Source organism: Emericellopsis cladophorae, assembly GCF_022114955.1.
Source record: "Emericellopsis cladophorae strain MUM 19.33 chromosome Unknown NODE_6_length_900724_cov_123_231613, whole genome shotgun sequence".
Classification (NCBI taxonomy): Eukaryota; Fungi; Ascomycota; class Sordariomycetes; order Hypocreales; family Bionectriaceae; genus Emericellopsis; species Emericellopsis cladophorae.
In genome coordinates, this window is record NW_026250931.1 from 183,659 (window position 1) to 207,245 (window position 23,587).

Consider the following 23,587-nt stretch of genomic DNA (forward strand, 5'->3'; position numbering starts at 1 on the left):
TCTTGACGATAAACGAAGCATGTCCGAGGGCATCGACTCTAGGCCCAAGCGGCCCTCCAAGGCGAAGCCTGCAACAGGCGAGCCACCAAAGAAGAAGCGTCGCCCTTCACTTGAGGAAGAAAGTGACGCCACTGATGGACCTGAGGACCTCAACGCCAAGATCTTGCTCATGGAGAAAGGTATTCTCGAAACTAAGAAGAACTATAACGATATTGTTGTTCTCTTGGGTATCATGGGCGACTATGAGAGTGGCAACCCAGAGAGTATGCTGGCTACTGTGGCACTTTCGCGGGTGTTTATGCGCCTCTTGGGACAGGGGGCGCTGGTGCCGAAACGGACGCTGTCTGACAAGCAGCTCGCCGTGGTCAACTGGCTACGAGAGCAGTTCAAGTCATTCAAGACGTTGTTGCTGTCACTGCTCGATGATGAAGAACTCGGTGTGACGGCTCTTACACTGTGCATGAGAGTGCTACAAGCGGAAGGGCAGGTTGAGAAGGATGAATACAGTTTCCCAACTGAGTTTCTGCGACAAATTGTGCACACAGTGCTCCAGAGCGAGGACGAAGACGTCGCCAAGGCTTACACAGAGGAGTACCTGGAGCAGTTTGACGACATTCGATACCACACCTTCAGCTCCATTACTGCCATCCTCCAGGATGTGGGAGAGGAAGACAAGGCCGACATGTTCGATGCAGTCCTCCCAATCCTCTCAGCGCTGGATGGTGTCCCAGAGTCGGCTGAAGAACTGGAAGATTGGTACATCGCACGCCCAAAGAAGAAGACGCATAACATACGTTCAGTCCAGCAGCACAAGCGACGAGGGCAAGAGGCCTGGCTTGCCTTGATGAGCATCGTGGAGACCAAGGAGCAGCGCAAGAGACTGCTGAAGCTTGTGTCCACCATCATCGCGCCCTGGTTCACCAAGCCAGAGCTTCTAGCCGATTTTCTCACCAACTCGTATGATGCCGGAGGTTCCATGTCGCTGCTAGCGCTGTCTGGTGTCTTTTACCTCATCCAAGAACGAAACTTGGATTACCCGTTGTTCTATCACAAGCTTTACTCACTTCTTGACAACGAGATTCTACACTCGAAACATCGAGCCCCCTTTTTCCGCCTACTCAACACCTTCCTCTTATCGACCCATCTGCCAGCAGCGTTGGTTGCGAGCTTCATCAAGCGACTTTGTCGACTCTCGCTCAATGCGCCTCCATCAGCCATCGTTTTTGTCATACCCTGGATCTACAATCAGATGCGGGAGCACCCGACTTGCACTGCCATGCTTCACCGGGAAATCAGGGATCCGGACGTGAAGAAGGACCTGCGGCAGAATGGTATGGACGACCCCTTTGACCCCAACGAGACGGACCCGATGCAAACAGATGCAATCGAGAGCTCGCTCTGGGAGGTCACGCAACTGCAGTCCCACTACCACCCCAACGTGTCGACGATTGCGAAGATTTTGTCGGAGCAATTCACTAAGCAAAGTTACAACATTGAGGACTTCCTCGACCATTCTTATGCTACTGTAAGTCTCGCGAGAATTTCCTCAGGCGTCTTGATACTCTTGTACTGACATGTAACAGCTCCTCGACGCCGAATTAAGCAAGGAATTGAGGAAAACACCCGCGGTCGAGTTCCACATCCCCAAACGAGTGTTTCTTCCTCAGGATGAGCCGGCAGTCAACCCTAATAGCCTGGTTGCGAAGTTGTGGGACTTTTCATAGACTCATATACCCTAATCCTACAGGCGGCTTAAACTTAGGCTCGCAGCGTTCTCGCATTTGCTACATCCTCAGCCTATGAGGCCGTGTTCGCTTGACATTACGCAACAGCAAGATACGTTGAGTGCAGCTAGGTAGATGGAATCCATAACTGTCCACCTCAGCATCGCTCATGGGATCACCAGCGCGAGTAAAGTGTGCTGTTGAGTGAATGCCATACATGTACGTACAGCATAAGTACCTACTACGTAGTACTCGGGGCGGGCAAGGCCTAAAGAGGAAAAGGGTCACGCGAGCTTGGTCGTTGGCGGTGGGCAACTATGTAAGTAAGTGCTTAGGCAATGCTAGCAGAACTACTTCAGACAAATAGTCACGTTCAATTGTCATGGGGAAAGCCAGTAGAGTTCCCGTCATATACAAAGAGTACATGCCTGGACAATTACGCGTACGTTATTCGCATGTTACCCTACAGGGGGGGGATATAGATCAGCTAAGACACCATGTCTCGACTCTCGACCCGATCTGATAGCGCTAGTGGAGGATGGACCAGTGCCCACGGTTTGCATCGAGATATCGAGATGAGTACGCATACGTACTCTGGATTGGCAGGCACCAAGCCAGACGAAACGAAAAACATGAGCAACCTGTGTGTAATGATCCCTTGGTGAGACAACTTGATCATCCGTCAATTGATTCGACATGGTAAAGGCAAAATAGCGAGCAAAGTTTGAGATGACAATATCAGGTATTAAGTTGTGGTTAGTGCGTGTTGGCTTATCCCACGCGATTGTTAATGAGTGACATCACTGAAACCAGCGAGCCTCTGATAAATCTTGCACCCAAAGGCGCAGTCCGGCTCTACCAGGAAAGGCTCAGCCATAGCGGTCCCGTCTGGGTCCATCCTCACTTGGTCACCCATCATAGAGCATTTCTTTTTTTTTGTCCCTTTGTCATTGAAGACGGTCAACCGTATTACATCTACAATGGCTGGCAACGAGGGTCCCAATCGGTTCAATCCACTCAGTGGGCTCGCCAAGTCGCTCGTCGCGGAGAGGTCTGGTGCATCGCAGGCGCAATCACATGCGCCGCAGCAGCCAGCATCAGCTCCAAACACAGCAGGTCAGGCATCGCAAGACACACAGGCTAAGCCTCCGAAAAAACGAAAGAACCATCGTGGGGGCAAAAAGAAGCGGCAGCGCAGGAAGAGCTTCGCCATCATAGACGATGACGAGAACCAGAGCGAGGCGAGTGGTCCCTCACGGCAGCCACTCTACAAGATACCATCCGCCACCCTCAGCGATGCAAGCTTTGATAGTGAAGCTCTCTTAGATCATAGGTACGCGACCTGTTTCTTCAGCTTTCCCAGTTAGTGTCTAATCAGATGCGCAGAGAACACCAGCCGATGCGTGCGCGACGAAGCTCCACAATTGGCGGTGCCTCTGGGCCCTTGCTGTCACCATTCACTGCGAACGCGCCGGGTACTCGACTTCGAACGTCGCAGGCTGCAGGGGCAGGCGAGGAGACCGGTGACTATTTCTCCAACGATGAGCGCGCGCCACTGCTCAGCCAGTCTGCCAGATCACAAACGGGTCCTTCAAGCTATGGAGCTGGCGAATCGAGAGGCGGTAGACCCAAGAGCCACGGCAACTCGAGTGTATCATCCAATACGCGACGTGCGGCGACAGCGTTCGGGGCGAAGGAGAGATATGACATCAATAACCCGCCGTCCGTGCCTGGGTCGCCAACTTTCAGCGGCGTGGACCGGATGGAGATGACATTGGGCGACGTCATGATCAGGGACGAGCTCGATCTGCGCGATGCCAGTCCACGACACTCCCGCGCGCCACGGGGAGGCAAAGTCGATGACGAGGACGAAGACGAAGACGATGAATTGTCCGTGCTCGGCGGTGCTGTGCGCGACAATAGGCCGGATCAGCGACTTGGGAAGGATGATGTGTGCTACCCAGGACCGGATATGTCTGAGATGGGCGACGAAAGGCAAGACACCGCCGAGGAACAAGCGCAGAGACCTCGAAGGAGGCGCGGTCAGTGGCCAGACCTCTCGATCTTGGAGGAGTGGAAGCACATGGAAAAAGAGGACCGCAGCGAGGAACGACGGGTCAAAACAATCACGGAACCGCAGCTCATCAACGGACGGCTCCGTCCTGTCAGAAAGGGGTGGTTCGAAACAGAAGAGGACGTCCCATTCAGGTTCACCTACTTCAATGAGGAGTTCCAGAGCACGATTCACAGCCAGACCATCTCTGAACTAGTGCAGCCTGGCGGAAGCTTTGCGGAACTATTCATCCCAGAACCCAGAGTCCTTAGTGATGACGAGAGCGAAAGTGGCGACGAGGTTCCTGCACGAGCGTACAGGCCGGCGGCTGGTACCGACAGCGAAAATAAGGGGTCGACTCGTACAGCGTCCTTCGCCGAGTCGAAACGCGAGGGGACTTTATCACCAAAGCAGCAGCCTCAAGAAACGGTCACGGGGAAGAGCTCGGGTGAACAAACCCCCACGGGCCCTAAAGTCCCAGAAACCGGCATACCTAAACCAGTACCATCCAACGGGAGCAAACCTAGAGCCAAGAATGTCCGCTATGGGGACCGCCCGATTTGGTGGCTCGACATCCTTTGCCCCACGGAGGCTGAGATGAAAGTCATTGCCAAAGCATTCGGTATACATCCCCTGACGGCCGAGGATATCATGTTGCAAGAAGCACGCGAGAAGGTTGAGCTCTTCCGCAATTATTACTTTGTCAACTATCGCACCTTTGACCAGGATCTCAACAGCCAGAACTACCTGGAGCCTGTCAACATGTACGTTGTCGTGTTCCGGGAGGGTGTCCTGAGCTTTCATTTCTCGGTGACACCACACCCAGCCAACGTCAGACGACGCATCCGGCAGCTACGCGACTACCTCATCTTGTCGTCTGATTGGATTTCGTACGCCATTATTGACGACATCACCGACGTCTTCCAGCCCCTGATACAGAATATCGAAGATGAAGTAGACGAGATCGATGACGGGATCCTGCGCCTCCACTCAGTGGCAGAGAGGAGGATGAAGGACGCAAATCCCTCGAAAACCAACGACGAAATGACGACCGTAGCCGAGTCGACGGGAGATATGCTGAGGCGCGTGGGTGATTGCAGAAAGAGGGTCATGAGCTTGTATCGCTTGCTGGGCAACAAGGCGGATGTCATCAAGGGCTTCGCCAAGCGCTGCAACGAGCGTTGGGAGGTCGCCCCTCGTTCCGAGATTGGGCTGTATCTGGGCGACATCCAGGATCATATCGTCACCATGACATCCAATCTGGGCCACTATGAGAAGTAAGTTAAGACCTTTCTGTCCATTTCGAAGATGGCACGCTAACGATGATGCAGAATCCTCGCTCGTTCGCACGGCAACTACCTCGCGCAGATTAACATCCGCATGAACGAGCGCCAAGAACAGACAGCCGACGTCCTCGGCAAGCTGACCGTCTTGGGTACCATTGTGCTGCCCATGAACATCATCACCGGTCTGTGGGGCATGAACGTATGGGTGCCTGGCCAGGAATACGAAGGTGATCTTACATGGTTCGTCTGTATCACAGCAGGCCTCATTCTTTTTGGTCTAGCTTGCTATATGATAGCCAAGCGGGTGTATAAGATTGTATAGAGGATAGGTCACCTCGCACTTCAGGATGGATATTTACTCTCTACGCATATACGGTACAACGGAACAGAAGCTAGACACGGCGCGCTTGGATCTATGCTTTCACACTCATCTCCTACAGCGCTTTACTTTGGATTCAGCGAAGAAAAAGTAATAATGCAATGGGACCACACATCAACACAAGCGGAAATATCATTGGTGGCTTTGTGACTGCTTTTAAATTATTCAGTGAGTATCTTGCGGTGACCACTGGTCCCTATGTTATGATTTATCCGATGATGCGCCCAAACGCCTGACCTCGAACTTGCTAGCTTACTTTGGCGTGTGCCTTTTCGAAGCATCAACGTAGTGGTCAATGTACGCGGGCTATCGCGTCTTTGCATGGATCGATCCTTGGTTTGGCCAATTCAGCGTGTGTTCTCCTATTATCATAGCCCTTGCATCACCCTTCCCACATCGCTCCCTGTGTGGCGATTCATTAGCGGCCAACCCCAGCAAATTGCGCTCTCAACGCCAGGATCTGCTGCCTGTCCGTCTCAGAGAGAAGCGCGATCTGGTCGTCAGGCAGCGCCATGACTTGCCGCATCAGCTCATCTTGATTAGGAAGAGCGGCCGCGGGAGGTGCAGCTGCCGGCGCAGGCGCGGGGACAGGTGTCGCGCCGTAGCCTTGGTGCGGTGGCGGCGGGTAAGGCATACCCGCGACAGGTGGTGTCTGTGTCGCTTGCGGAGGAGGATACCCTGGGTAGACAGGGTTGGGGGCCGGGGCAGCTGGGGGCGCGCCGGCGTCCACGACGGAGGAAATCGCCTCTGGAGACACGAGACCCATGAGAAGTAGCGCCTGGAAGACGGTCGCAGCGAGCTGGGGTGCTTGTTGCAGAAGCTCAATGGCCCGTTGCGGCTCGTTGGTGGCCAGCGCCTTCATCTGGGAGATGACATCGAGCACTTGCGCCGGAGGCAGGGTGTTGAGAGTCTGCGAGATGGCATCGGTACATTTGACGCCCGGTAGAAGCTCCTTGCCCGCAGGCAATGGTGGTATGCTACCCGTCTGAATTGCGTACGAAGCCGCATTGTTCCCACTCGCAGCATTGCCGAACGATGCTTGGTCCCTATCGTCATCGCCTGCCTTTTGCTCGTTGCTAAAATCCACTCGAAGTCGGCGCCCCATGATTTCGTAGTCGTTCAAATTTCGTACTGCTGAGGAAGCATGGTCTGGACAGGTCAGTCAGCGCAGGAACGAAAGCCCAACGTGCAGCCAGAGCGACCATGCATGCCAATGCTTACCTGTGTCTGGGTAGTCCAAGAAGCCAAACCCCTTGGGTTTGCCCGTCTCCTGATCATAGACTAAACGAAACCTCTCTACAGGTCCTGCTGTTTTGAAGATTTCGATGATCTGCTCCTCGGAAAGGCCTGCGCGGTCGCTTTGTTAGCTTGACGTGATCACGTCGTCCGCTGCGGAGGGACGAACCGTAGGGAATATTCCCAATGAAGACGACTCTTGACGGCGGTCGTGTCGACATTGTGAAGAGATGCTATTTGTCTGATCGGCAGGGTGTCAGGAAGGCGCAGAAGTGACCCTCAAAGCCTCGATGGCCACCAGAAGGATGGCCTTGGCTGAGTGCGTTGTCCGTCCGTCTGTCGACGACGCTTTAGACTGACGAATCGCAAAGTTACTGATGCTCTTTTTTTTTTTTGGTGTTATCGCGTTATATCGTCGTGCAGCTTCAGATATTGGTTATTGTATACGTGAGTCACAGCGGATTGCGTAGATAGACAAAGACCTTAAAAACAGAGTCAAAAATACTGACGACTCTCAAGTTGAAGCTTTGCGACAGGCGTCGTCCCAATTCCGATGCACGTTCAGCTAGCGGCAGGAAGCGCCATATCACGTGTGGCTAATGGCGGATTTGTGGCGCATGAGCTTCTCAATTGTGGCGCACCAGCGTGTGGGAAGCTTGTAGCGGAAGGCAGCTCTCGCCTCGTCATCCCACCTTGCTCGTCCCTCATATCGCCTTTGGCATACCGCACGAACAAACGCTGCAACTTGGAATAACTTCCTCATTGAAGAGATTCTCCCCAACTATTAATATCGAGAAGTAACCCTCCAGACGATCGGCCCCATTCTCGAAGCTTGTGGGATACCTCAATAGCCCACCATGCCCGGCTTCGACTTCTCTAACTACAACCGGAACCTTGCGCTCCACGCCCAGGGAGTCCCTCTCCCCAAGGCTACCAGCACAGGCACAACCATTGTGGGATGTATCTATGATGGGGGTGTGGTGGTAAGAACATTGTGTGCTTGTAGGGAGCCATGACGCCTGACAAGTCTCAGATCGCCGCCGACACGAGAGCTACCTCCGGTCCCATCGTGGCCGACAAGAACTGCGAGAAGCTGCATTACATTGCGCCCCAGATTTGGTGCGCGGGTGCCGGTACCGCCGCCGACACCGAGTTCACGACTGCCCTCATTTCCTCCCAGCTAGAGCTGCACGCCCTATCGACCGGCCGCAAGCCCCGCGTCGTCACTTGCATGACCATGCTCAAGCAGCACCTGTTCCGCTACCAGGGTCACATCGGCGCCTACCTCGTCGTCGCAGGGTGCGATCCCACCGGCACCCATCTCTTCACAGTCCATGCCCACGGCAGCACCGATAAGCTGCCCTACGTCACAATGGGTTCGGGTAGCTTGGCAGCCATGAGTGTCTTTGAGAGCCAGTGGAAGCCGGAGCTCAACGAGGAGGAGGCTATCAAGCTGGCGAGCAACGCCATTCTGGCAGGTGTGTGGAACGATCTGGGATCCGGTTCAAACGTCGACGTAGCGGTTATTACAAAAGACAAGACCACCCTGAAGAGGAATTACATCACGCCCAACGAGAAGAGCGCCAAGTTGCAGAGCTACCGCTTCCCCAAGGGCACGACGGCGGTGCTCAACGAGAAGATCATTAAGAAGGATGATATTGGGCGGTACGTTTCCGTGCAGGAGGTGCCTGTCGAGGGAGGGGATACGATGGAGGTAGACGCTTGATGAGTGATCATCGACATCGCGACGGGCATGTGATGGTGAAGACGTCAGTTCCGTAATCATAGACCGGGCGACTATGAAATGAAACCACTTTGACGACACACGTTATGCACACGCTGGGTATATCACGGTGCCCCAATTTGACCTAGACATGCAAACCACCTGACAATCGCCACATTATTGACAAAGGAGGTATCATTTGAATTGTGAGTATACCCTTTCGCGGCAACTCAGTGCAGGAAGTAAAATCTCAAATGCCATCTCTAAACAGAGAGCCAACCGGCTAGGTTCCCAGCTCCCATAGCGTGGGGACGGGGAAGTAGATTTGGAAGCAAGATCGCACGCTCGATGCTACGAATAACCATGCAGAAGTATAGGCCACCAATAACGCCTTTTCGAGGTGCGTTCCAAGTGGACAGCACTGACAGAGAACCAACCGCCAGAGCCTTACGACTTCAAGCCAAACATTGCCCTAGTGCGGGACTTACTGCGCGACTTCTTCTTGTCCCTCTTCGGTGATTTGGCGGTGCTGCTTGAATCATCTTCCATGTACTTGGGTTTGTGGATCCTGTTTCAGAGGTAAGCGTATGCTTGGTAGAAGCAGCGTTGGAGTCTCACCAGCTATTCCCGACCATGCTCATGCCCTTGGCTTCAGCCATGCGGTAGAATTTTGCGCTCTTCTTCAGATCCTTTTTGCAACCAATACCTTGTGCGTAGCAGAAGCCAGCTTCTGCCAATGCATCCACGTCACCCCACGCTTAGCAGTGTTAGCTACGCAGACAGCGCTGGGATACAGGGTAGTACTCACTGCCAGCAATCTCGAAACATCTAAGGCCCAAGGCCTTGTCTTGTTCGATACCCCAGCCATTCATGTGGCTGACACCAAGCTCGTATATGCTCAACGCAAACTGCGCCTTGCGCGTCCTCCTCTCCACAGCATCAACGTGCTTTCCCCCCTTGGCCTGGTCCTCATCGTCGGCAATCTCTATTTGGGCGTAGTCGGCGGCCTTGCGGAGCCACGAAACACCTTCCTTCTGGTTTGCACGCATACCCCAGCCATGTCGACATGCCAAAGCATAGAGCAACATTGCTGTGGGATTATTCTGGCGGGCAGCATAGCGCAGGTGGTATGTCGACTCTTGCAAAGACCCATTCTCGTGACATTCGACACCTTTGGCAAGGTGCTCCTCGGCAGACATTTCGGATGCAGTCGGCGCGTTCGACCTAGCCGTCGGCGGCGGGCGCACAGTACTGGCCGAGTCGTTCGTTCCAGTATGCGATGAGGGTGTCACGCCACGACCGCGGAAAGGCTCATGTAGTTCTGACGTGCGGGACCGACCTCTGGGCGAATCTTCTGACACGCGAGCTAGTTCCTGCGACGGCTGGCTACGTGGGACAGGCGGGTAATCTGCAGGCAGTCTAGGATTTTCCATGCTCCTGCTGCCGCGGCTAGTGTCCATGGAAGGCCTCATCACGCTGCTGAGCTGGCTTGCGGCGTCATCTGCGACTGGACCCGATGAACCGGTAGGTCGTAAAGGAGGTGAGGGCGGTGCTGTCGTTACAACACCCTGCTGTGTTGGGTGGTCCATCTGGTCTTCTGATTCATCATCTCTCTGTACCATCTTTCCTCGAGGGAGCGTAAATTTGGAGTATATGTACGAAGGGGCGCCAGGTCCGGGTGTTTCCGGGGGCTGTTGAAGGAAGGCCTCGCTGTGCATGCTGGTCGGAGTCTGCACGGATTCGTCCGCCAAGATGAAAGAAGGCTGGCTATCAGAAGATGCTTGTCGCGAGGGTATATCAAAGCTAGGCGTGTCAGCCCGGCTTATTGGTCTCGAGAAGTTGAATGATGGGCGAGGCAGAATTGATGACTCCGAGCCAACAGATGGCGATCTTTTAAAATGACCCAGGGCAGGCGATGCCATTGTGTTCGCGAATGCAGCACTGCCCGAGGACAGTTTGCGGAGTGGGAGAGAGTGAGTGGACGCCCACATGTTGCTGGCCACCTCATCCTCGGGCGGTAAAAGGGGCGACGACACGATACTTGATGTCCTCTGGGGAAACAGAGTTCGTGGCGGTGCCAGGCCAAGTTCGTCCATGGACCCTGGCTTCGGTCTTTCTTCCGAGTCCGGTCGGGACTCATTCTGCAAAGGAGAAGGTGGTGGTAGCGAGCTGTCCTTCCGAGGACGGGGAGGCTCGAATGGCCTCTCACGGAGCGACTGCGCATCGCTCTGGATTGGCGATGGTGACCTGTCCCTTCGTGCACCAAAGAAACCGGGGTCTTCATCAATCTGACCAAGCTGCCGTCCTCTTGACGCGTTCCGAATGTGCTGCTGTGGTAGCGGTGGCGTTTCATCGTCTGGAGTGGGAGGGACGCGACTCATACGCGGATGCATGGACTTTGGTCTTTCCGCTTCTTCAAAGGCTTCCTCGTATTCAGTCCTCAAGCCCAGGCCGGGGTGCAGTTCTCCAGGCGACAGACCATTCTCGGATTCGGGCTCATTTGACAAGGAGCGGAAATAATCGGATCTTCCTTGCACAATCACAGGACTCTCCATGGTCAATGGCGGTAGTCGACTCATCCTGTTGCCCTCTTTTTCGCTAGCCTTGAGTTGCTTAGCCAGCATGCGACTTTGCATAGCGAAAGCATCTAGGGGCGAGAGCTCGGGCGGTGCTTCGCCAGCGATGTGCATGCGCGGCGAGCGCAGCGGTTTTGAACTGGACGACGCATTGGATATGTGCGAGTTCGAACGTAGGTCGAGGAGGTTAGGACGGTGAGGTTGCGACATGATGTGCGGAGGCGTGGGTGATGTTCAGAGTTGGACGAGTCTCGGCCATATATCTATTGAGCCGTGTACCAGTCTTCGCTCGATCCTAGGACCTCACGTGGCAGACGGCCAAACGATGTTCACCAGGCTCTGGCGGCTGCTCCTGTTTTTCTTGGTCGCTGGGAAGTCGTCCGTTCGTTCGATCCCCTCAAGATCTGGTCCGTTGTCTTCTCGTCTAAGCAATCACCATGTAGCGTGGGGCGCAGGCTATAGATAGACTTCCGCAGGAGAGGCGCAGTCTCCAAGCCAACAGAGACCAGAAGGACTGTTCTGATCTGGCGCTAGGTCGAGCAAGGACCGAAGGTCCTGACGTCGTATTTGCTCACGAAAAGAGTGTCGAGGGGTCGGTTGGCGATCGTGTGAGGCGATATACGGGTAACGAATACTCAATCACTTTAGAGGGAAGGTCGGGCGTCGTTGTTGAAATGGAATAGCCCTCGCGAACCGCTGGCTAGCCGTCAGTCACGGACTTGCGACGGTGTTTGATCCAGACCCAGCCCCGTGCGTTAGTGGCGGTTCCGGCTACTGTGGCGCAGTGATGACTATATTAGAGTGCAACAGGTCGCTGCAATCAGCGGGCTTATCAGCTCGCTTATTTTGCGCTCTACACCCTTATCAGCCAGTCGACGCCTTCAGGGACTTTTCGCTCGTCACTGACAGCGTCAGCCTTTTGTCTGGGGTGCATGGGGCCAGTCACACCAGCAAAGGAAATCGCCTACAGCCAGTCGTACTGAACCAATCTTGGTCATTACATACTGTATCCTTGCACCATGCATCCTCATTAAAAGCAAAGCATATTTCCTGCAAATGAGCACTTCTCGCAAGTCGCTCTTGGGTGCCTAGTGACCGTGGGGTCATTTTCAACACGAGCAGCTGACCTGCAAGCTAGCGGAGGCTTGCTCGTAGCGGGTCTGTCTGGCCGCCACAATTATACGGATAAAGTACCGAACGGTGGCTTAATTTCAGCATGAAGCATACTTACGGTTATTAATAATAACCAATAGCCACCGGAGTCTAGAATCGTGGGATCAGGTACTTGTAGTGAGTAAATACTCGCGCGTTGCAATTACCTCGCTACAGCTTGTGATTGACCGGGCATAACGGCGAGACGTCAACCGCTGGCGGGGTATCAATCGTTGCCTTATTCAGGGGTAAGCACTACCGGCACTGGATCGTTGTACGGCGTACGCAACAGCTGGATGATATCAGACGCCAACCACCCGGGTCATTTTCTTGCCTAGTAAGAATACTATTTGCAAGTCCAATGGGCCTGTTGGCATGGACAGGCTATGGCCGAGGTCGTCAGCAGAACCCAAAGCTGAGAGACACGCATAAGGTTCATGTGAGGTTGAGATAACAGCTCGCCCCTTGTGCAACAAGTGAGGTGATCCGCGAACGAGACATAGTATTCGTGGCCAACGCAAAGAATCCTACAGGAAATGGAGGCAACTTGCACAGTGTTTCGTCAGTGTCACTCCCGAACGAGTATGTCGAGATCTTGCTGTTTTCATCTTCTTCGCTCCCCAAATGCCCATGCCCGGTTTTATACCTAACGCCTGAAACCATGCACCAAGTCAATAGTAAATCCTCAAGCCATACACACAGTAGATACACCCCTGGATAGCTCCCCATACCCAGACTGGTATTTACAAGTCCTTCGACCTCATCTTCTTGAGTCTCGTCGCTCCTTCAAAAAGACCGCGGTCCACGGCCGCAGCTACAGTCAAGGTGCCGCCGACGATAGCGCAAAGTCCTGCAAGAAACCCGAGGAAGGTCTTGTTCTGCTCCTCGCGGTTGATGACTTTCATGGGTGAGATATCCTGACAGTATTAGCAATGGCCACCCATGTGCGGTGTGAAATTCACTCACATATGAAAAGAAGACGCCCGGAATGCCGCCTCGCGAGTGCAGGCGTTCGGCGTGGCCTTCCGCAGAGTCATCGCCACCAGACAAGCTCCTCTTATGGCTAGTCACAGAATACTGATGGGTCTCAAGGCTGCCGTCTGCAGCAGTGCCCAGCATGCCAAGTTCAGCGTTCTGACTGAGATAGCTCGTCATCTTCTGGACCTTCCTTTCCCAGCCCAGAGGTAGGAAGGACGTCGGAACGATCTTCAGGAAATACATGAAGTTGTAGTTTGGATCCCTAGTGTCCTGTCGAGTGCCGTCAAGCGGGTTGGTGTGATGGTTGTTTCCAAAGACGTCCTTGCCGCCAATCTTCTGGGCAATGGATTCGGGCAGCTGGGGCCCGAAACGCAGTGAGTGAATGATGTGGGTGAAATCGTGCGATTGACCCTTGGGCGTTTCGACGTAGTTTTTGAGATCGTGCACGTGCGTGTTGCCGTTGCTGAAACTACGGCCCGGGGCCAGGTGGAAGTTACCAACGACCTTGTTCACCTGAAGACTACCCTCGATACGGCAGCCTTCAGCACGCTGTTCGTCCAGCTTCTCAGAATAATGTTCACGCTCGCACTGCTCGACATTCTCGCCCCGACCAAAAGCCCATGAAGCCTGCGCGTAGGCCTCCCTAACCTCGTCGCAAGTGTTGCAGCAGCCTGGCTTGATGGCGTTCGAGGGGCTAGGTGCTCCGTAGCAGTCGCCACAGTACTCGGGATCCAGATGAAGAGCCGAATCATCGTGAAGATTGAGGGTCTTGACGTCGATGACCTTCCCGCCCTTTGACAGAGGTTGGAGGCGGACTTTGTTGATTCCATGCCTGACGCCATGTTGTTGTTCGCCCGACACATCCATCACGTCCAAGGTCAGCAGTTCGCATGGCATCTTGGGAAATGTCATGTTGAGATGGATCTCCATTCGTTCGCCTTGCAAGTCATCAGTGAGGCTCAAGTCGGGCCATGTCGGCCAGGGGCTAATTCTTACCTCTGCCCTTGTCCACGATCAGCTCGGGATGTATCACCGTCTTCCTGTAGTCTGCCCATTCGCCCCACGCCAGTATCAACACCACCAGCAGTGACACAATTGTCACTATACCTCCGCTAGTGGTTCGCACGCGAGCTTCATCGACCGTCTTGGTGAAGGCATCAAGCCTTGTGAATCTGGATCGGGGAGGCATGTTGGAGTACGCTGGGGCCGCGAGACCAAGGACCGGGCGAGTTGCCTGAACTGCGCGCGCTTAGTCGTCACGAGAAAGCAGGGCAATTGGCAATTGTCAATTGGAATGGATGTGTTGTTGTCAACTGCCTCCTGCAAAGTCGCGGAAGAGCAGCCACACGGAAATGAACGGAGACAACAAAGAAAAGGAAAGCTGTCGAAGTTGAGGCCACCGTCGCAGAAACGGAGACCCTGTCGGCTGGACACCAGCTTGGAGACACAAACCCCTGTCGCCAGGGGACCTCGACTTGCCGTTGCAGGCCGTCCGGTCGTCTAGCCGGCAGATCTTCGGATTCAGGGAATGCGCCTACTGCCACTGGATAGACCTGAATGGCAAGAGAGCGTGATTGAAGGGAAGTTTTGTAGACTTAGAAGGTAATAGTTTGATTCCACGGCTCGTGAGATTATCATATATGTTTGGCCAGCCAATGTACCACCTGTAGGCTGTTGCTACGTTCTTCCAGTTCAATGATGATGACAAGTGGTGGAGCCCGTGCGTGACTGGGTCAACAATAGGTTAGTCAAGATACACGTTCCCTGCGGGTAGGCGCGATCGCTCGAAGGCTCCAAGCTCCAGGTTCAAAAAAGTTCAATCGCACCTGCAGCTGCCGCCAAGACGAGTGGCTGGACCTCGATACAGGCAACAACTTGCAACTATCAGCCTGCCTCATCAACACAAGAAAGCACAGTCATCCAGCCGACCCGCTCCCTCACCAGCGCATTGCGACGAGAATTGACTGTCTTGCCCAACCTACATCTCCCGCCTGCACGAAACGCAGGCCTGGACAAGCTTCGGTAGACGCGCCCGACGACCCAGCGCACCCGAGATCCGAAAGTCAAAGGCACAATAGCAAAATCAGAATCGATATACAGCAACCCCATATGCTACTTCGATAAAGGCGCGTAACATGGCCTCTGCTGGGTTCGGTGTGGGCGCTGCCGCTGGGTCGCAGGCCGTTGGACCTGACTTGCAAACCATACAGACAGATGTGAGTTTCACCTTTAAGATGCTACGGCACGTGGCCACTGACATGGACGCTGTAGGAAATTGGCTTCAGATCCATCAACGGTGAAGCCAAGGTTCGCCTGACCTCAGCGTGGACGAAGCTGCCCGAGCCGACTGCTAGCCTCCTCAGTGTTGCATCCGGAAGGGGCCTCGTAGCCGCCGCTGGCCCAGATTACATCACGATAGCGACAACCGACAAGGTCCGCAAGGCGTTCGATAGTCCCAAGGATGGTGACTTTGAAGTGCGCAGCTTCGAGCCCGAGCTCAAGCTTCAGATGCCCATGCGTGTCTCGCATCTCGCGTTTACGGCCGACGAGAACTACCTGATCCTCTCCGCAGAGGCCGGGGGCGGTCTTGCAGTATACGAGGTGCAAAGTCTCTTGTCTGGAAACACAAGTTCGGCATTCGAACTTCCGACAAACGGGGAGTCGCTGCGCGGCCTAATACCCAACCCTACAGCTGAGAAGGCAGAGCTATGTGCGGCGGTGACAACGAATGGCAACCTGTGCATGGCGAACCTGAAAGAGCGCGCGTTAAGCAATCCTTTGCTGTCCCAAGTCAGCTGTGCGGGATGGAGCGCGAAGGGCAAACAACTCTGTGCCGGACTCTCAGACGGGACCATTCGCCAGTTAACTCCAGAAGGGGAGAGCAAGGCTGAGATCCCCAGGCCGCCTAACGCAGACAACCATTACGGTAATTTCTATCATCAAAGTACCAAGCCAATGGCCGGCTAACTATTGCAGTGTCCTCGCTTTTCTGGTTGGAGAACCACTTGTGGCTTGCTATATATTCCAGCAACGGTACCTCCCCGAACTCGGTGTACAACATCATCACCCGCGAACCTCCGTCCAAATTTGGCTTCCAGAGAATCTCGGATCCTGTAGAGCCATTCAACGCGGAGAAGCCACCTCACCACGCGCTCTTGCGCTTGCGCGACTTCCCCCCCGATCTACAAGATCTTCTCGTTATTGCATCCACAGCCAACCCCGACATTGGGGTTCTCAGCAGATCAAAAAAGCCACTTGCCTCAGATCAACCCGCTGATACTATCACGGGTGTCTTCACAACCACCGAAATGCTCGAGGACACCTCAAGGCCCACGTTGCCGATGACTGACTCGATGGATGACTCCGTTCCTGTTGGTATCGCGCTGGATTTGTCAAGCAAGGAAAAGGTCTACCGCCCAATTCCTGCAGACGAGGAGTTGAACGAATCTGCTACTCCTCTCCCTGGTCTTTGGGCTCTCACACACGAAGGTCTGCTGTGCTCATGGTGGTGCGTCTACAACGACGCTGTGAAAAAGGGCATCGAATACCCCCATTTGGCAGCGGCAGATAGTGCAGCAAGTGGAATGGCCCTCAACGCAGCTCCAACCTCCACGACAACTAGTGCTCCTCTCGGAAGCGCAGGAGGCTCTGCCTTCGGGCAACCATCAGCCCCAGCCGCTCCATCCTTTGGTTCTTCGTCGCAGCTAGGCGCAAAGCCATCATTATGGGGTAGTGCCGGGACTTCAGGCGCCTCTCCCCAGACAGGCGGCGCAGCCTTTGGCCAGTCAGGATTCGGCGGTGCTACATCTCCCTCGGGGCCTGCTTTCGGCAAGCCGAGTACATTTGGCCAGTCGTCGCAGGTTGGCATCAGAAGCTCACCTTGGGCGAATGGCAGTAGCGCTGCACCTGCCTTTGGCCAGACCGGTTTCTCTAGCCTCGGGTCGAAAAGCCCAGGGGGTAGCCCTTTCGCTGCCGCCGCGGGAGGCTCGTCAACCCAACAGGAATCCGGGGGTTTCTCCGGATTCGCGAGCAAAGGTGGCTTTGGCTCTTTGGCAGCGAACACCGGAGGCTCTAGCGTGCTAGGTGGCAGTTCCCAGCCGAGTGCCTTTGGTGTGCCTGCTCAGTCCAGCGGCAGTCCTTTTGGTTCAACAAGCACCGAAAACAAGCCAAGTGTTTTTGGTGCACCGAGCCAACCCAAGTCGAGTAATTTTGGAAGTGGCGCCAATGCGAGCCCATTCGGGTCAGCAGGGGCCAGCCAGCAACCGAGCGTCTTTGGGACCGGAAGCTCAACAAAGCCCAATCCATTTGCCCCGTCTGTTGATTCAACTAAGTCACCTTTCGGCTCGCAAAAATTCGAACTGAAGAGCTCCTTCAAGCCAGATGCGTCAGCCGAAAACGAGACGCACAAGCCAAGCACAGACTCTGGTGGAAGCATGTTTGGCAACGGATTTGGGGCGGCTCTTGACTCGGCGAGCAAGACCCCAGCGACACCGGCCAAGGACAGTGAGATGGACGACGAGCCATCGGAAGAGCAAACCCCGCAGCCCACTTCTCGCCAGAATGTACTTGGCTCGCAGCAAAGCCCCGAGTCGACCACACCGCAGAACACACCAGGAGCCTTTCGACTAGGTGGCTCGGGGACCGCTGGAAGCTCGCCAGCCCCTGGGTCTTCCTTGTTCGGCCAACCTACACCGGCCCCCGATACTGGCAAGAGCCTCTTCGGGACTAAGAGTGGTCCCTCGCAATCGTCTAGACTAAACCCATTCAGCCCACAGAAGACAGCGCCTCGGCCTCAAGAGGCCGAGCCTCCATTGCCACCAGACCCTACGAGCAAACCAAACTATCCAGTGGGAGACTCCTCGGCGTCCTCGGCAGCATCGACTGCAGCAAAGACCAGCGCTGAGCCCAGCAATGAGACTGCTAAGGCGGAACATGCGCCACTGCCACCCGACTTTGCGCCATCTAAGCCGAAAAGCCAGCCAAAGTCGGAGGGCGAGGCACGAAAGGAGAGACAGAGTCAGAGCAGGCTCGATGACGCTCCTCTACCACCGGATTTCACCAAACCGGTAAACCCTTTCGAGGCGCCCAAGGCAGCAAAGACGCCTGTCTCCGTCTTCGATCAAGGGAAGGCGAGCAACGCCTCGGATCCCAACAACCCCTTTGCAAAGTACTTGCAAGCACCCGTGGATGGGCCGGATTCGGACGAAGAGGAGAGCAACCTGGACGATGATGGCTCGGACGACGATGGCGGCGATGGGGACGAAGAAGAAGAAGACGAGAATGGAGAAGTGGGAGATGAGGAAGAGGGCGAAGAGGAGGGCGAAGAGGAGGGCGAAGAGGAGGGCGAGGATGAGACAGGTGAGGTAACGGATGAAGACGCTGAGGGTGAGGGAGAAGATGACAACATCACGTCTGAAGGCAGCGGAGTCGATGTTGCGAAGGATCTGAGCCCCGAGAGCAGTGGGCTTCATGCAACCTACACCCCTCAAGGCTCGTTCCAGGAGGATGTGGGGTCTACCACCCCAGCGACTGCCCAGCCCAGTCAACAGCGTCCCAAGGCATCCTTATTTGGCCAGCTTGGTCAAAACACGCCGATTTTCCCTCGGCCCCAAGAGAGTAGCCCCAGGTCGCCCAGCCCCGTGCGGGCGGCAGTACCAAACCGCTTGCTGCGCCCTGAGCAGAACCGATCGGTGAGTGCACCGGGGATGGCCTCGCAAATGATCAAGCCCAGAGGTGCACAACCTGCGCACCAACAGGCGACTGGTGGCGAGCGCGAGCAACCAATGGAGGACCCTGTTGCCAGGAGGCACAGGCTGGCCAGAGAGCGACGTGAGAAAGAAGAAGCCCAGCCGCTGGTTGACGAAGACGATGAGCAGGTCAAGGCACTACTGTCATCCGAGCTACAGGGCAAGCTAGTTCTGGACGAGTTTGTGGCCCATGTCAACACGGCGCCACCGGCACAGGATAGTATACCAGCCCAGGTGGAAGCCGTATACCGCGACATCAACTCGATGATCGACACAGTCGGGCTGAACTCGCGTTCGGTCAAGGAATTCATCAAGGGACACGTGGACAACCGGCTTGAGAACGGGCGCAACAAGGAGGACCTTGAGATTGCTGAAGACTGGGTACTCTGTGAGGTGGACGAGCTCGGCCGGATCTTGGACAATGATATGCGTCATGATCTGCAACAAGGCCGCGTGACTGGACTGGATGCCAAGCTGGAAGCGTGCCAGCATCTCGCACGGGAAATCCATCGGGTCAAGGCGAAATGCGCCGATCTCGATAAGATCAAGGCGGCCAGAACGAGCGCTGACGAGACCGAGGCCACACTGGCCTTGCCGCTCACGGCCGAGCAAGCCGCACAGCAGAACGAGCTTCGACGGATTCTGAAGGAGTTCTCCAAGCTGTTGGCTGAAGCCGAGAGTGCTCTGTCGATCTTGAGGACACGGCTGGCGTCCGCTTCTGGCGCGTCAGGAAAACGGACTGGCAACATGCCCACGGTGGAGGCGGTCATGCGGACGATTGCGAAGATGACGGCCATGGCGGAGAGACGCAGCGGCGACGTGGATGTACTGGAGACGCAGCTGCGCAAGATGCGTCTGTCGTCCGCGGGGCGCGATGCGACACCGACGGCGACGCCGCAGCCTAGGAAGAGCGTCATGTTCTCGCCGGATCCGGTGACGCCGTCACGAAGCTTCCGGCACAGCTTCTCTGCCAGCGTTGGCTCGATGGGGGGCAGCCCGGCTCGGTCGTCGACGCCGCGCAAGAAGCTCAGCGGGTTCAGCGCGGAGGAGAAGAAGGCGCTGATGGATAAGCGGGCCAAGAGGCAGGCCGTGTTGGGTATGCTGAAGGACCACGTGGAGAAGAAAGGCGTGCAGGTCTGGAACACGGAGGACATTGATTAGGAAGGTCTCGAGCAGGGGATGGGAATATGGATAGCGGATTGTGTAGTCGAGATGTGTGTAGGTATTACTGTGTATCTGGCCAAAGCGGCTATTCGTGCGATTAACTCTGTCACCGTCTCAAGCGACTACTCTGCGACAGTAACTACCTTGACAAACACACGTTGTTGGAGAGTCTGAGGGTGGATTCCAACTTCTCGGTGAGACGGAGATGGACCCCCCGACTGACCGGCCTCCAAAAAAGTTGCCGCTTGTCCGACCGGATTTGGAGGGGCATCGAAAAATTTCCCGACCCCTTCCAACACATTGATCATCACCCAGCTCAACACGCATCATGGCGCCGTCAAAGAAGGCCAGCTGGACGAACGCGCCAGACGCCGAGGAGCTGGAGAAGCGCAATGTTAGATTCCCCTTCCCCCGAGGCGCTGCGATCGCCGTCAATGGCTGCTGACCCAGGACAGACCGTGGGCATCCACAAGGAGACCGTGACGCACAACACGTCGGTCGACTTCCCAGGCCACGTCCCTGGCGAGGATGAGGCCTTCTCTCTCAATCGGTTCCGCGATGGCTTCAGCGTCGACTTCCACCAGAACGACCCCTTCCACGCCTCCTTCTCGCTCATGGGCATCGACGCCTCCCTCTCCAACGCCTTCCGCCGCGTTCTCATCTCCGAGATTCCCACGCTCGCCGTCGAGAACGTCTTCATCGAGAACAACACCTCTGTCGTCCAGGACGAGGTCCTCGCCCACCGCCTGGGCCTGATCCCCTTCAAGGGCGGCAAGGAAGGGCTGCACAACTTCCTCAAGTGGCACAAGAAGCCCGAGCCCGGGGAGGACCCGTACACAAACTCGTTCGACTGGAACACTGTCTCGCTCGAGCTCGACGTCAAGTGCACCCTCAACGAGGACGCCGACCCGCGCGAGGACGACCCCCGCAAGGCCTACCACAACGCCCACGTCTACGCCCGCGACATTGTCTTCCACCCCACCGGCGCTCAGGACCAGTACTTTGCAGGCGACGACGCCATCGCCCCCGTCCACCCGGACATTCTCATCGCCAAGATGCGGCCCGGCCAGCAGATCAGCCTGACCATGCACATGCACAAGGGCATCGGCGCCGACCACGCCAAGTTCTCCCCCGTCGCCACCGCCTCCTACCGCCTCATGCCCATCATCAAGATCACCCGCCCCATCCTGGGCGCCGATGCCGAAAAGTTCCAAAAGTGCTTCCCCGATGGCGTCATTGCGCTCGACAAGGTCTCCACGACGGAGGCCGCCCAGCAGGGCAGCGGCTACGAGGGCCACGCCGGCGAGATCAAGGCCGTCGTCGCCGACCCCATGCGCGACACAGTCAGCAGGGAGTGTCTTCGGCACGCCGAGTTTGAGGGCAAGGTCAAGCTCGGGCGGCGCCGGGATCACTTCATCTTCTCCATTGAGAGCTCGGGCCAGTGGGACAGCGACGAGCTGTTTATGGAGTCGGTCAAGCACATGAAGCTCAAGTGCAAGAAGCTGGAGCAGCAGGTCATGGACATGGTGCGGTGAGGCTAGCCAGCCTAAAATAAATGCGTGCACTATACAATCTGCTGTACAACACTGGCCGGAGTTTTTTACGTCTTGTATTTTTGTCTCAGCCATGCGCTTTGGTTTCTGGGTACTAGAGAGGGCAATAAAATGATACCATGATAACACCTTGACTTCTGTACTTGCCTCTCTACACGTCCATGTCATTTAAAGACCAGCGTAAAGTCAAACTGCGTGTTGAACGCCTTGTCCGTCACATTCACGTACTGCCCATCCGCCAGGCCCAGCTCTAGCAGGGTCTTTGTCAGGTTCGGCCTCGTCTGCTCCTCCAGCTGGGGCGGCGCTCGCATGTACAGCGACTTGCCCTCGGCGCGTATCGAGGGCGTCCTGAGCTGTGCCTCTGGGCGTATGGCGAGCGAGTCGAGGAGCTCCTGCAGCGTGGACTTGGGGTCGACGTCCAAGGGACGACTCTGGTCGCTGCACACGGGACAGTCTGGCTTCTTCTGGTGGTTGAACGTGTAGGTGTAGATGCTGTCGTTGCCCGAGTACATCATGTAGTTGTTCTCGAAGCCGAGGCACTGCACCGAGCTCGTCGCGAGCTTGAAGGCCTCGTTACAGCAGGCGGCGGCGATGATGGCGTTTGTCGAGGCAATGGCTGGGATGATATTCTTGATGGTGCCCTGGGTGAGCGAGTAGGTGACGCCGGGAATGCCAAACTCGTCGGCACGCTTCGCCGCCTTGTTGAACAGCCAGGTGACGTGCTCCGGGTCGTCCTTGTCCAGCTTGGGGAAGGGCTTTTCCTGGTCCCAGGCAATGACGTGCGCCCACTCGATGCAGTGCTCCGGCTGGCGAGGGATGGAGGCAATGGTGCACAACGGCACAGCGGCGCGTGGCGCGTGCATGTCCAGCTGGCACTCGATGCACGATGTGAACGAGGGCAGCACCACGCGCGCTTGGCCTTTGAACCCCTCGGTCCCGCCATCGATGAGTGGCTTGATGGAGTCGGGATCGCCCTCTTCGGCAATGGTGACGAGAGTGCTGTTGATCCACCGCCGGGCCTCGATACTGTCCAGTCCGCAGATGACAAGCTGGAATTGGCGGTAGAAGTCGAGGTCGAATTCTTGAATCGTCTTGTTGTGTGCTGTAATGGAGACGCCTGTGACGCGGTTCATGACGAATCGCGCGGCAACCTCCGCCTTGTAGCTGCCGACGTCTGCCTTGCGAAAGAGGAACTGGCGGTTGAGGTTCGATATGTCAATGGTATCTAGGCATGTGAGCACGCACGTCCTCACTCCGAGTCGATCCAAGGATGACACCGGCGGACGCACCCATGTCTATCACGTGGATATCCCTGAAGCGGGACATGGCGAGGTTCTTGAGGATCTCGCAGCCTAGGCCACCCGCGCCACTGCAGGTTTCCATTGTCAGGACATGTTCCAGCGATACAGGGCCCAGGGAGATACTGACATGACTCTGTCGTAGGGGTCAGCACGTCACGACACGAACGAGAGGCGGCGAAAACGCGGGAGGAATCGATCATCCGACATACAGGACTTTGAAGTTGTCAAACATTCGCATGGCGACCTCGTCTTGCGATGCCGGGTCGGTAAAGGGCCCAGGCGTCTGGCGAATATGGTTGAGATACTTCCTAATGGCCGTCAGGACAAGTGAGCGCCGACTTTAGTTACGAGCGACGTATCTCACCATCTCGCATCTTCGTCGACGGGCGATGCAGCGCTCGCCGGCGCCTGTGTTGTCGCACTCATCGTGAGCCTTAAGAGGAACTTGACTTGAGAACTATTACACAGTAGGAAACAGTGTGCCGCCGCGTGATTAGGTGATGTGAGTGAGTGCTCGCGGGTGTTGGGATGGATATATTCGGTGAGGGTCGGTGAAGTTCGGTGAAGGTGGGGCAGACATCCACCGCGTCTACGACAGATGATGAAGCTGCGTTCGGTGAGAAGCTTGCTTTCTCATCTCAGTAAGCCAATCCAGCAATCAATCCTCTCTGACAATGACCTGCCCGTAGTCTGCCACCCAGGGGCTGGCTCAGTA

At 55.8% G+C, this 23,587-nt stretch overlaps 9 protein-coding genes across 9 annotated transcripts; 5 read left to right on the top strand and 4 right to left on the bottom strand.

Moving 5' to 3' along the window:
* Nucleotides 1-19: 19 nt before the first annotated feature.
* Nucleotides 20-1,724, top strand: J7T54_001621 (uncharacterized protein; the record flags this gene model as incomplete). Its single annotated transcript, XM_051503637.1, has 2 exons — nucleotides 20-1,525; nucleotides 1,584-1,724. 2 exons carry the CDS (start codon nucleotides 20-22, stop codon nucleotides 1,722-1,724), a joined length of 1,647 nt encoding a protein of 548 aa, XP_051364601.1.
* A 980-nt stretch (nucleotides 1,725-2,704) lies between these two features.
* Nucleotides 2,705-5,385, top strand: J7T54_001622 (putative metal ion transporter-like protein; the record flags this gene model as incomplete). Its single annotated transcript, XM_051503638.1, has 3 exons — nucleotides 2,705-3,057; nucleotides 3,111-5,054; nucleotides 5,109-5,385. The coding sequence occupies 3 exons, from the start codon at nucleotides 2,705-2,707 to the stop codon at nucleotides 5,383-5,385; spliced, it is 2,574 nt and encodes an 857-aa protein (XP_051364602.1).
* Nucleotides 5,386-5,860: 475 nt separating this feature from the next.
* On the bottom strand, nucleotides 5,861-6,899 carry J7T54_001623 (Cleavage stimulation factor subunit-like protein; the record flags this gene model as incomplete). Its single annotated transcript, XM_051503639.1, has 3 exons — nucleotides 5,861-6,591; nucleotides 6,664-6,789; nucleotides 6,848-6,899. The coding sequence occupies 3 exons, from the start codon at nucleotides 6,897-6,899 to the stop codon at nucleotides 5,861-5,863; spliced, it is 909 nt and encodes a 302-aa protein (XP_051364603.1).
* Nucleotides 6,900-7,535: 636 nt separating this feature from the next.
* Nucleotides 7,536-8,404, top strand: J7T54_001624 (Proteasome subunit beta type-like protein; the record flags this gene model as incomplete). Its single annotated transcript, XM_051503640.1, has 2 exons — nucleotides 7,536-7,661; nucleotides 7,712-8,404. The coding sequence occupies 2 exons, from the start codon at nucleotides 7,536-7,538 to the stop codon at nucleotides 8,402-8,404; spliced, it is 819 nt and encodes a 272-aa protein (XP_051364604.1).
* Nucleotides 8,405-8,848: 444 nt separating this feature from the next.
* Nucleotides 8,849-11,187, bottom strand: J7T54_001625 (uncharacterized protein; the record flags this gene model as incomplete). Its single annotated transcript, XM_051503641.1, has 4 exons — nucleotides 8,849-8,969; nucleotides 9,020-9,131; nucleotides 9,210-10,204; nucleotides 10,391-11,187. 4 exons carry the CDS (start codon nucleotides 11,185-11,187, stop codon nucleotides 8,849-8,851), a joined length of 2,025 nt encoding a protein of 674 aa, XP_051364605.1.
* A 1,685-nt stretch (nucleotides 11,188-12,872) lies between these two features.
* J7T54_001626 (uncharacterized protein) lies at nucleotides 12,873-14,296 on the bottom strand (the record flags this gene model as incomplete). Its single annotated transcript, XM_051503643.1, has 3 exons — nucleotides 12,873-13,046; nucleotides 13,096-14,045; nucleotides 14,104-14,296. 3 exons carry the CDS (start codon nucleotides 14,294-14,296, stop codon nucleotides 12,873-12,875), a joined length of 1,317 nt encoding a protein of 438 aa, XP_051364606.1.
* A 946-nt stretch (nucleotides 14,297-15,242) lies between these two features.
* On the top strand, nucleotides 15,243-20,015 carry J7T54_001627 (Nucleoporin-like protein; the record flags this gene model as incomplete). The annotated part of the gene is made up of 3 exons (XM_051503644.1): nucleotides 15,243-15,323; nucleotides 15,379-16,033; nucleotides 16,084-20,015. The coding sequence occupies 3 exons, from the start codon at nucleotides 15,243-15,245 to the stop codon at nucleotides 20,013-20,015; spliced, it is 4,668 nt and encodes a 1,555-aa protein (XP_051364607.1).
* A 331-nt stretch (nucleotides 20,016-20,346) lies between these two features.
* On the top strand, nucleotides 20,347-21,553 carry J7T54_001628 (DNA-directed RNA polymerases I and III subunit-like protein; the record flags this gene model as incomplete). Its single annotated transcript, XM_051503645.1, has 2 exons — nucleotides 20,347-20,412; nucleotides 20,474-21,553. 2 exons carry the CDS (start codon nucleotides 20,347-20,349, stop codon nucleotides 21,551-21,553), a joined length of 1,146 nt encoding a protein of 381 aa, XP_051364608.1.
* Nucleotides 21,554-21,735: 182 nt separating this feature from the next.
* J7T54_001629 (ubiquitin-activating enzyme E1 C) lies at nucleotides 21,736-23,298 on the bottom strand (the record flags this gene model as incomplete). Its single annotated transcript, XM_051503646.1, has 5 exons — nucleotides 21,736-22,796; nucleotides 22,861-22,940; nucleotides 23,000-23,005; nucleotides 23,082-23,180; nucleotides 23,237-23,298. The coding sequence occupies 5 exons, from the start codon at nucleotides 23,296-23,298 to the stop codon at nucleotides 21,736-21,738; spliced, it is 1,308 nt and encodes a 435-aa protein (XP_051364609.1).
* Nucleotides 23,299-23,587: the final 289 nt, after the last annotated feature.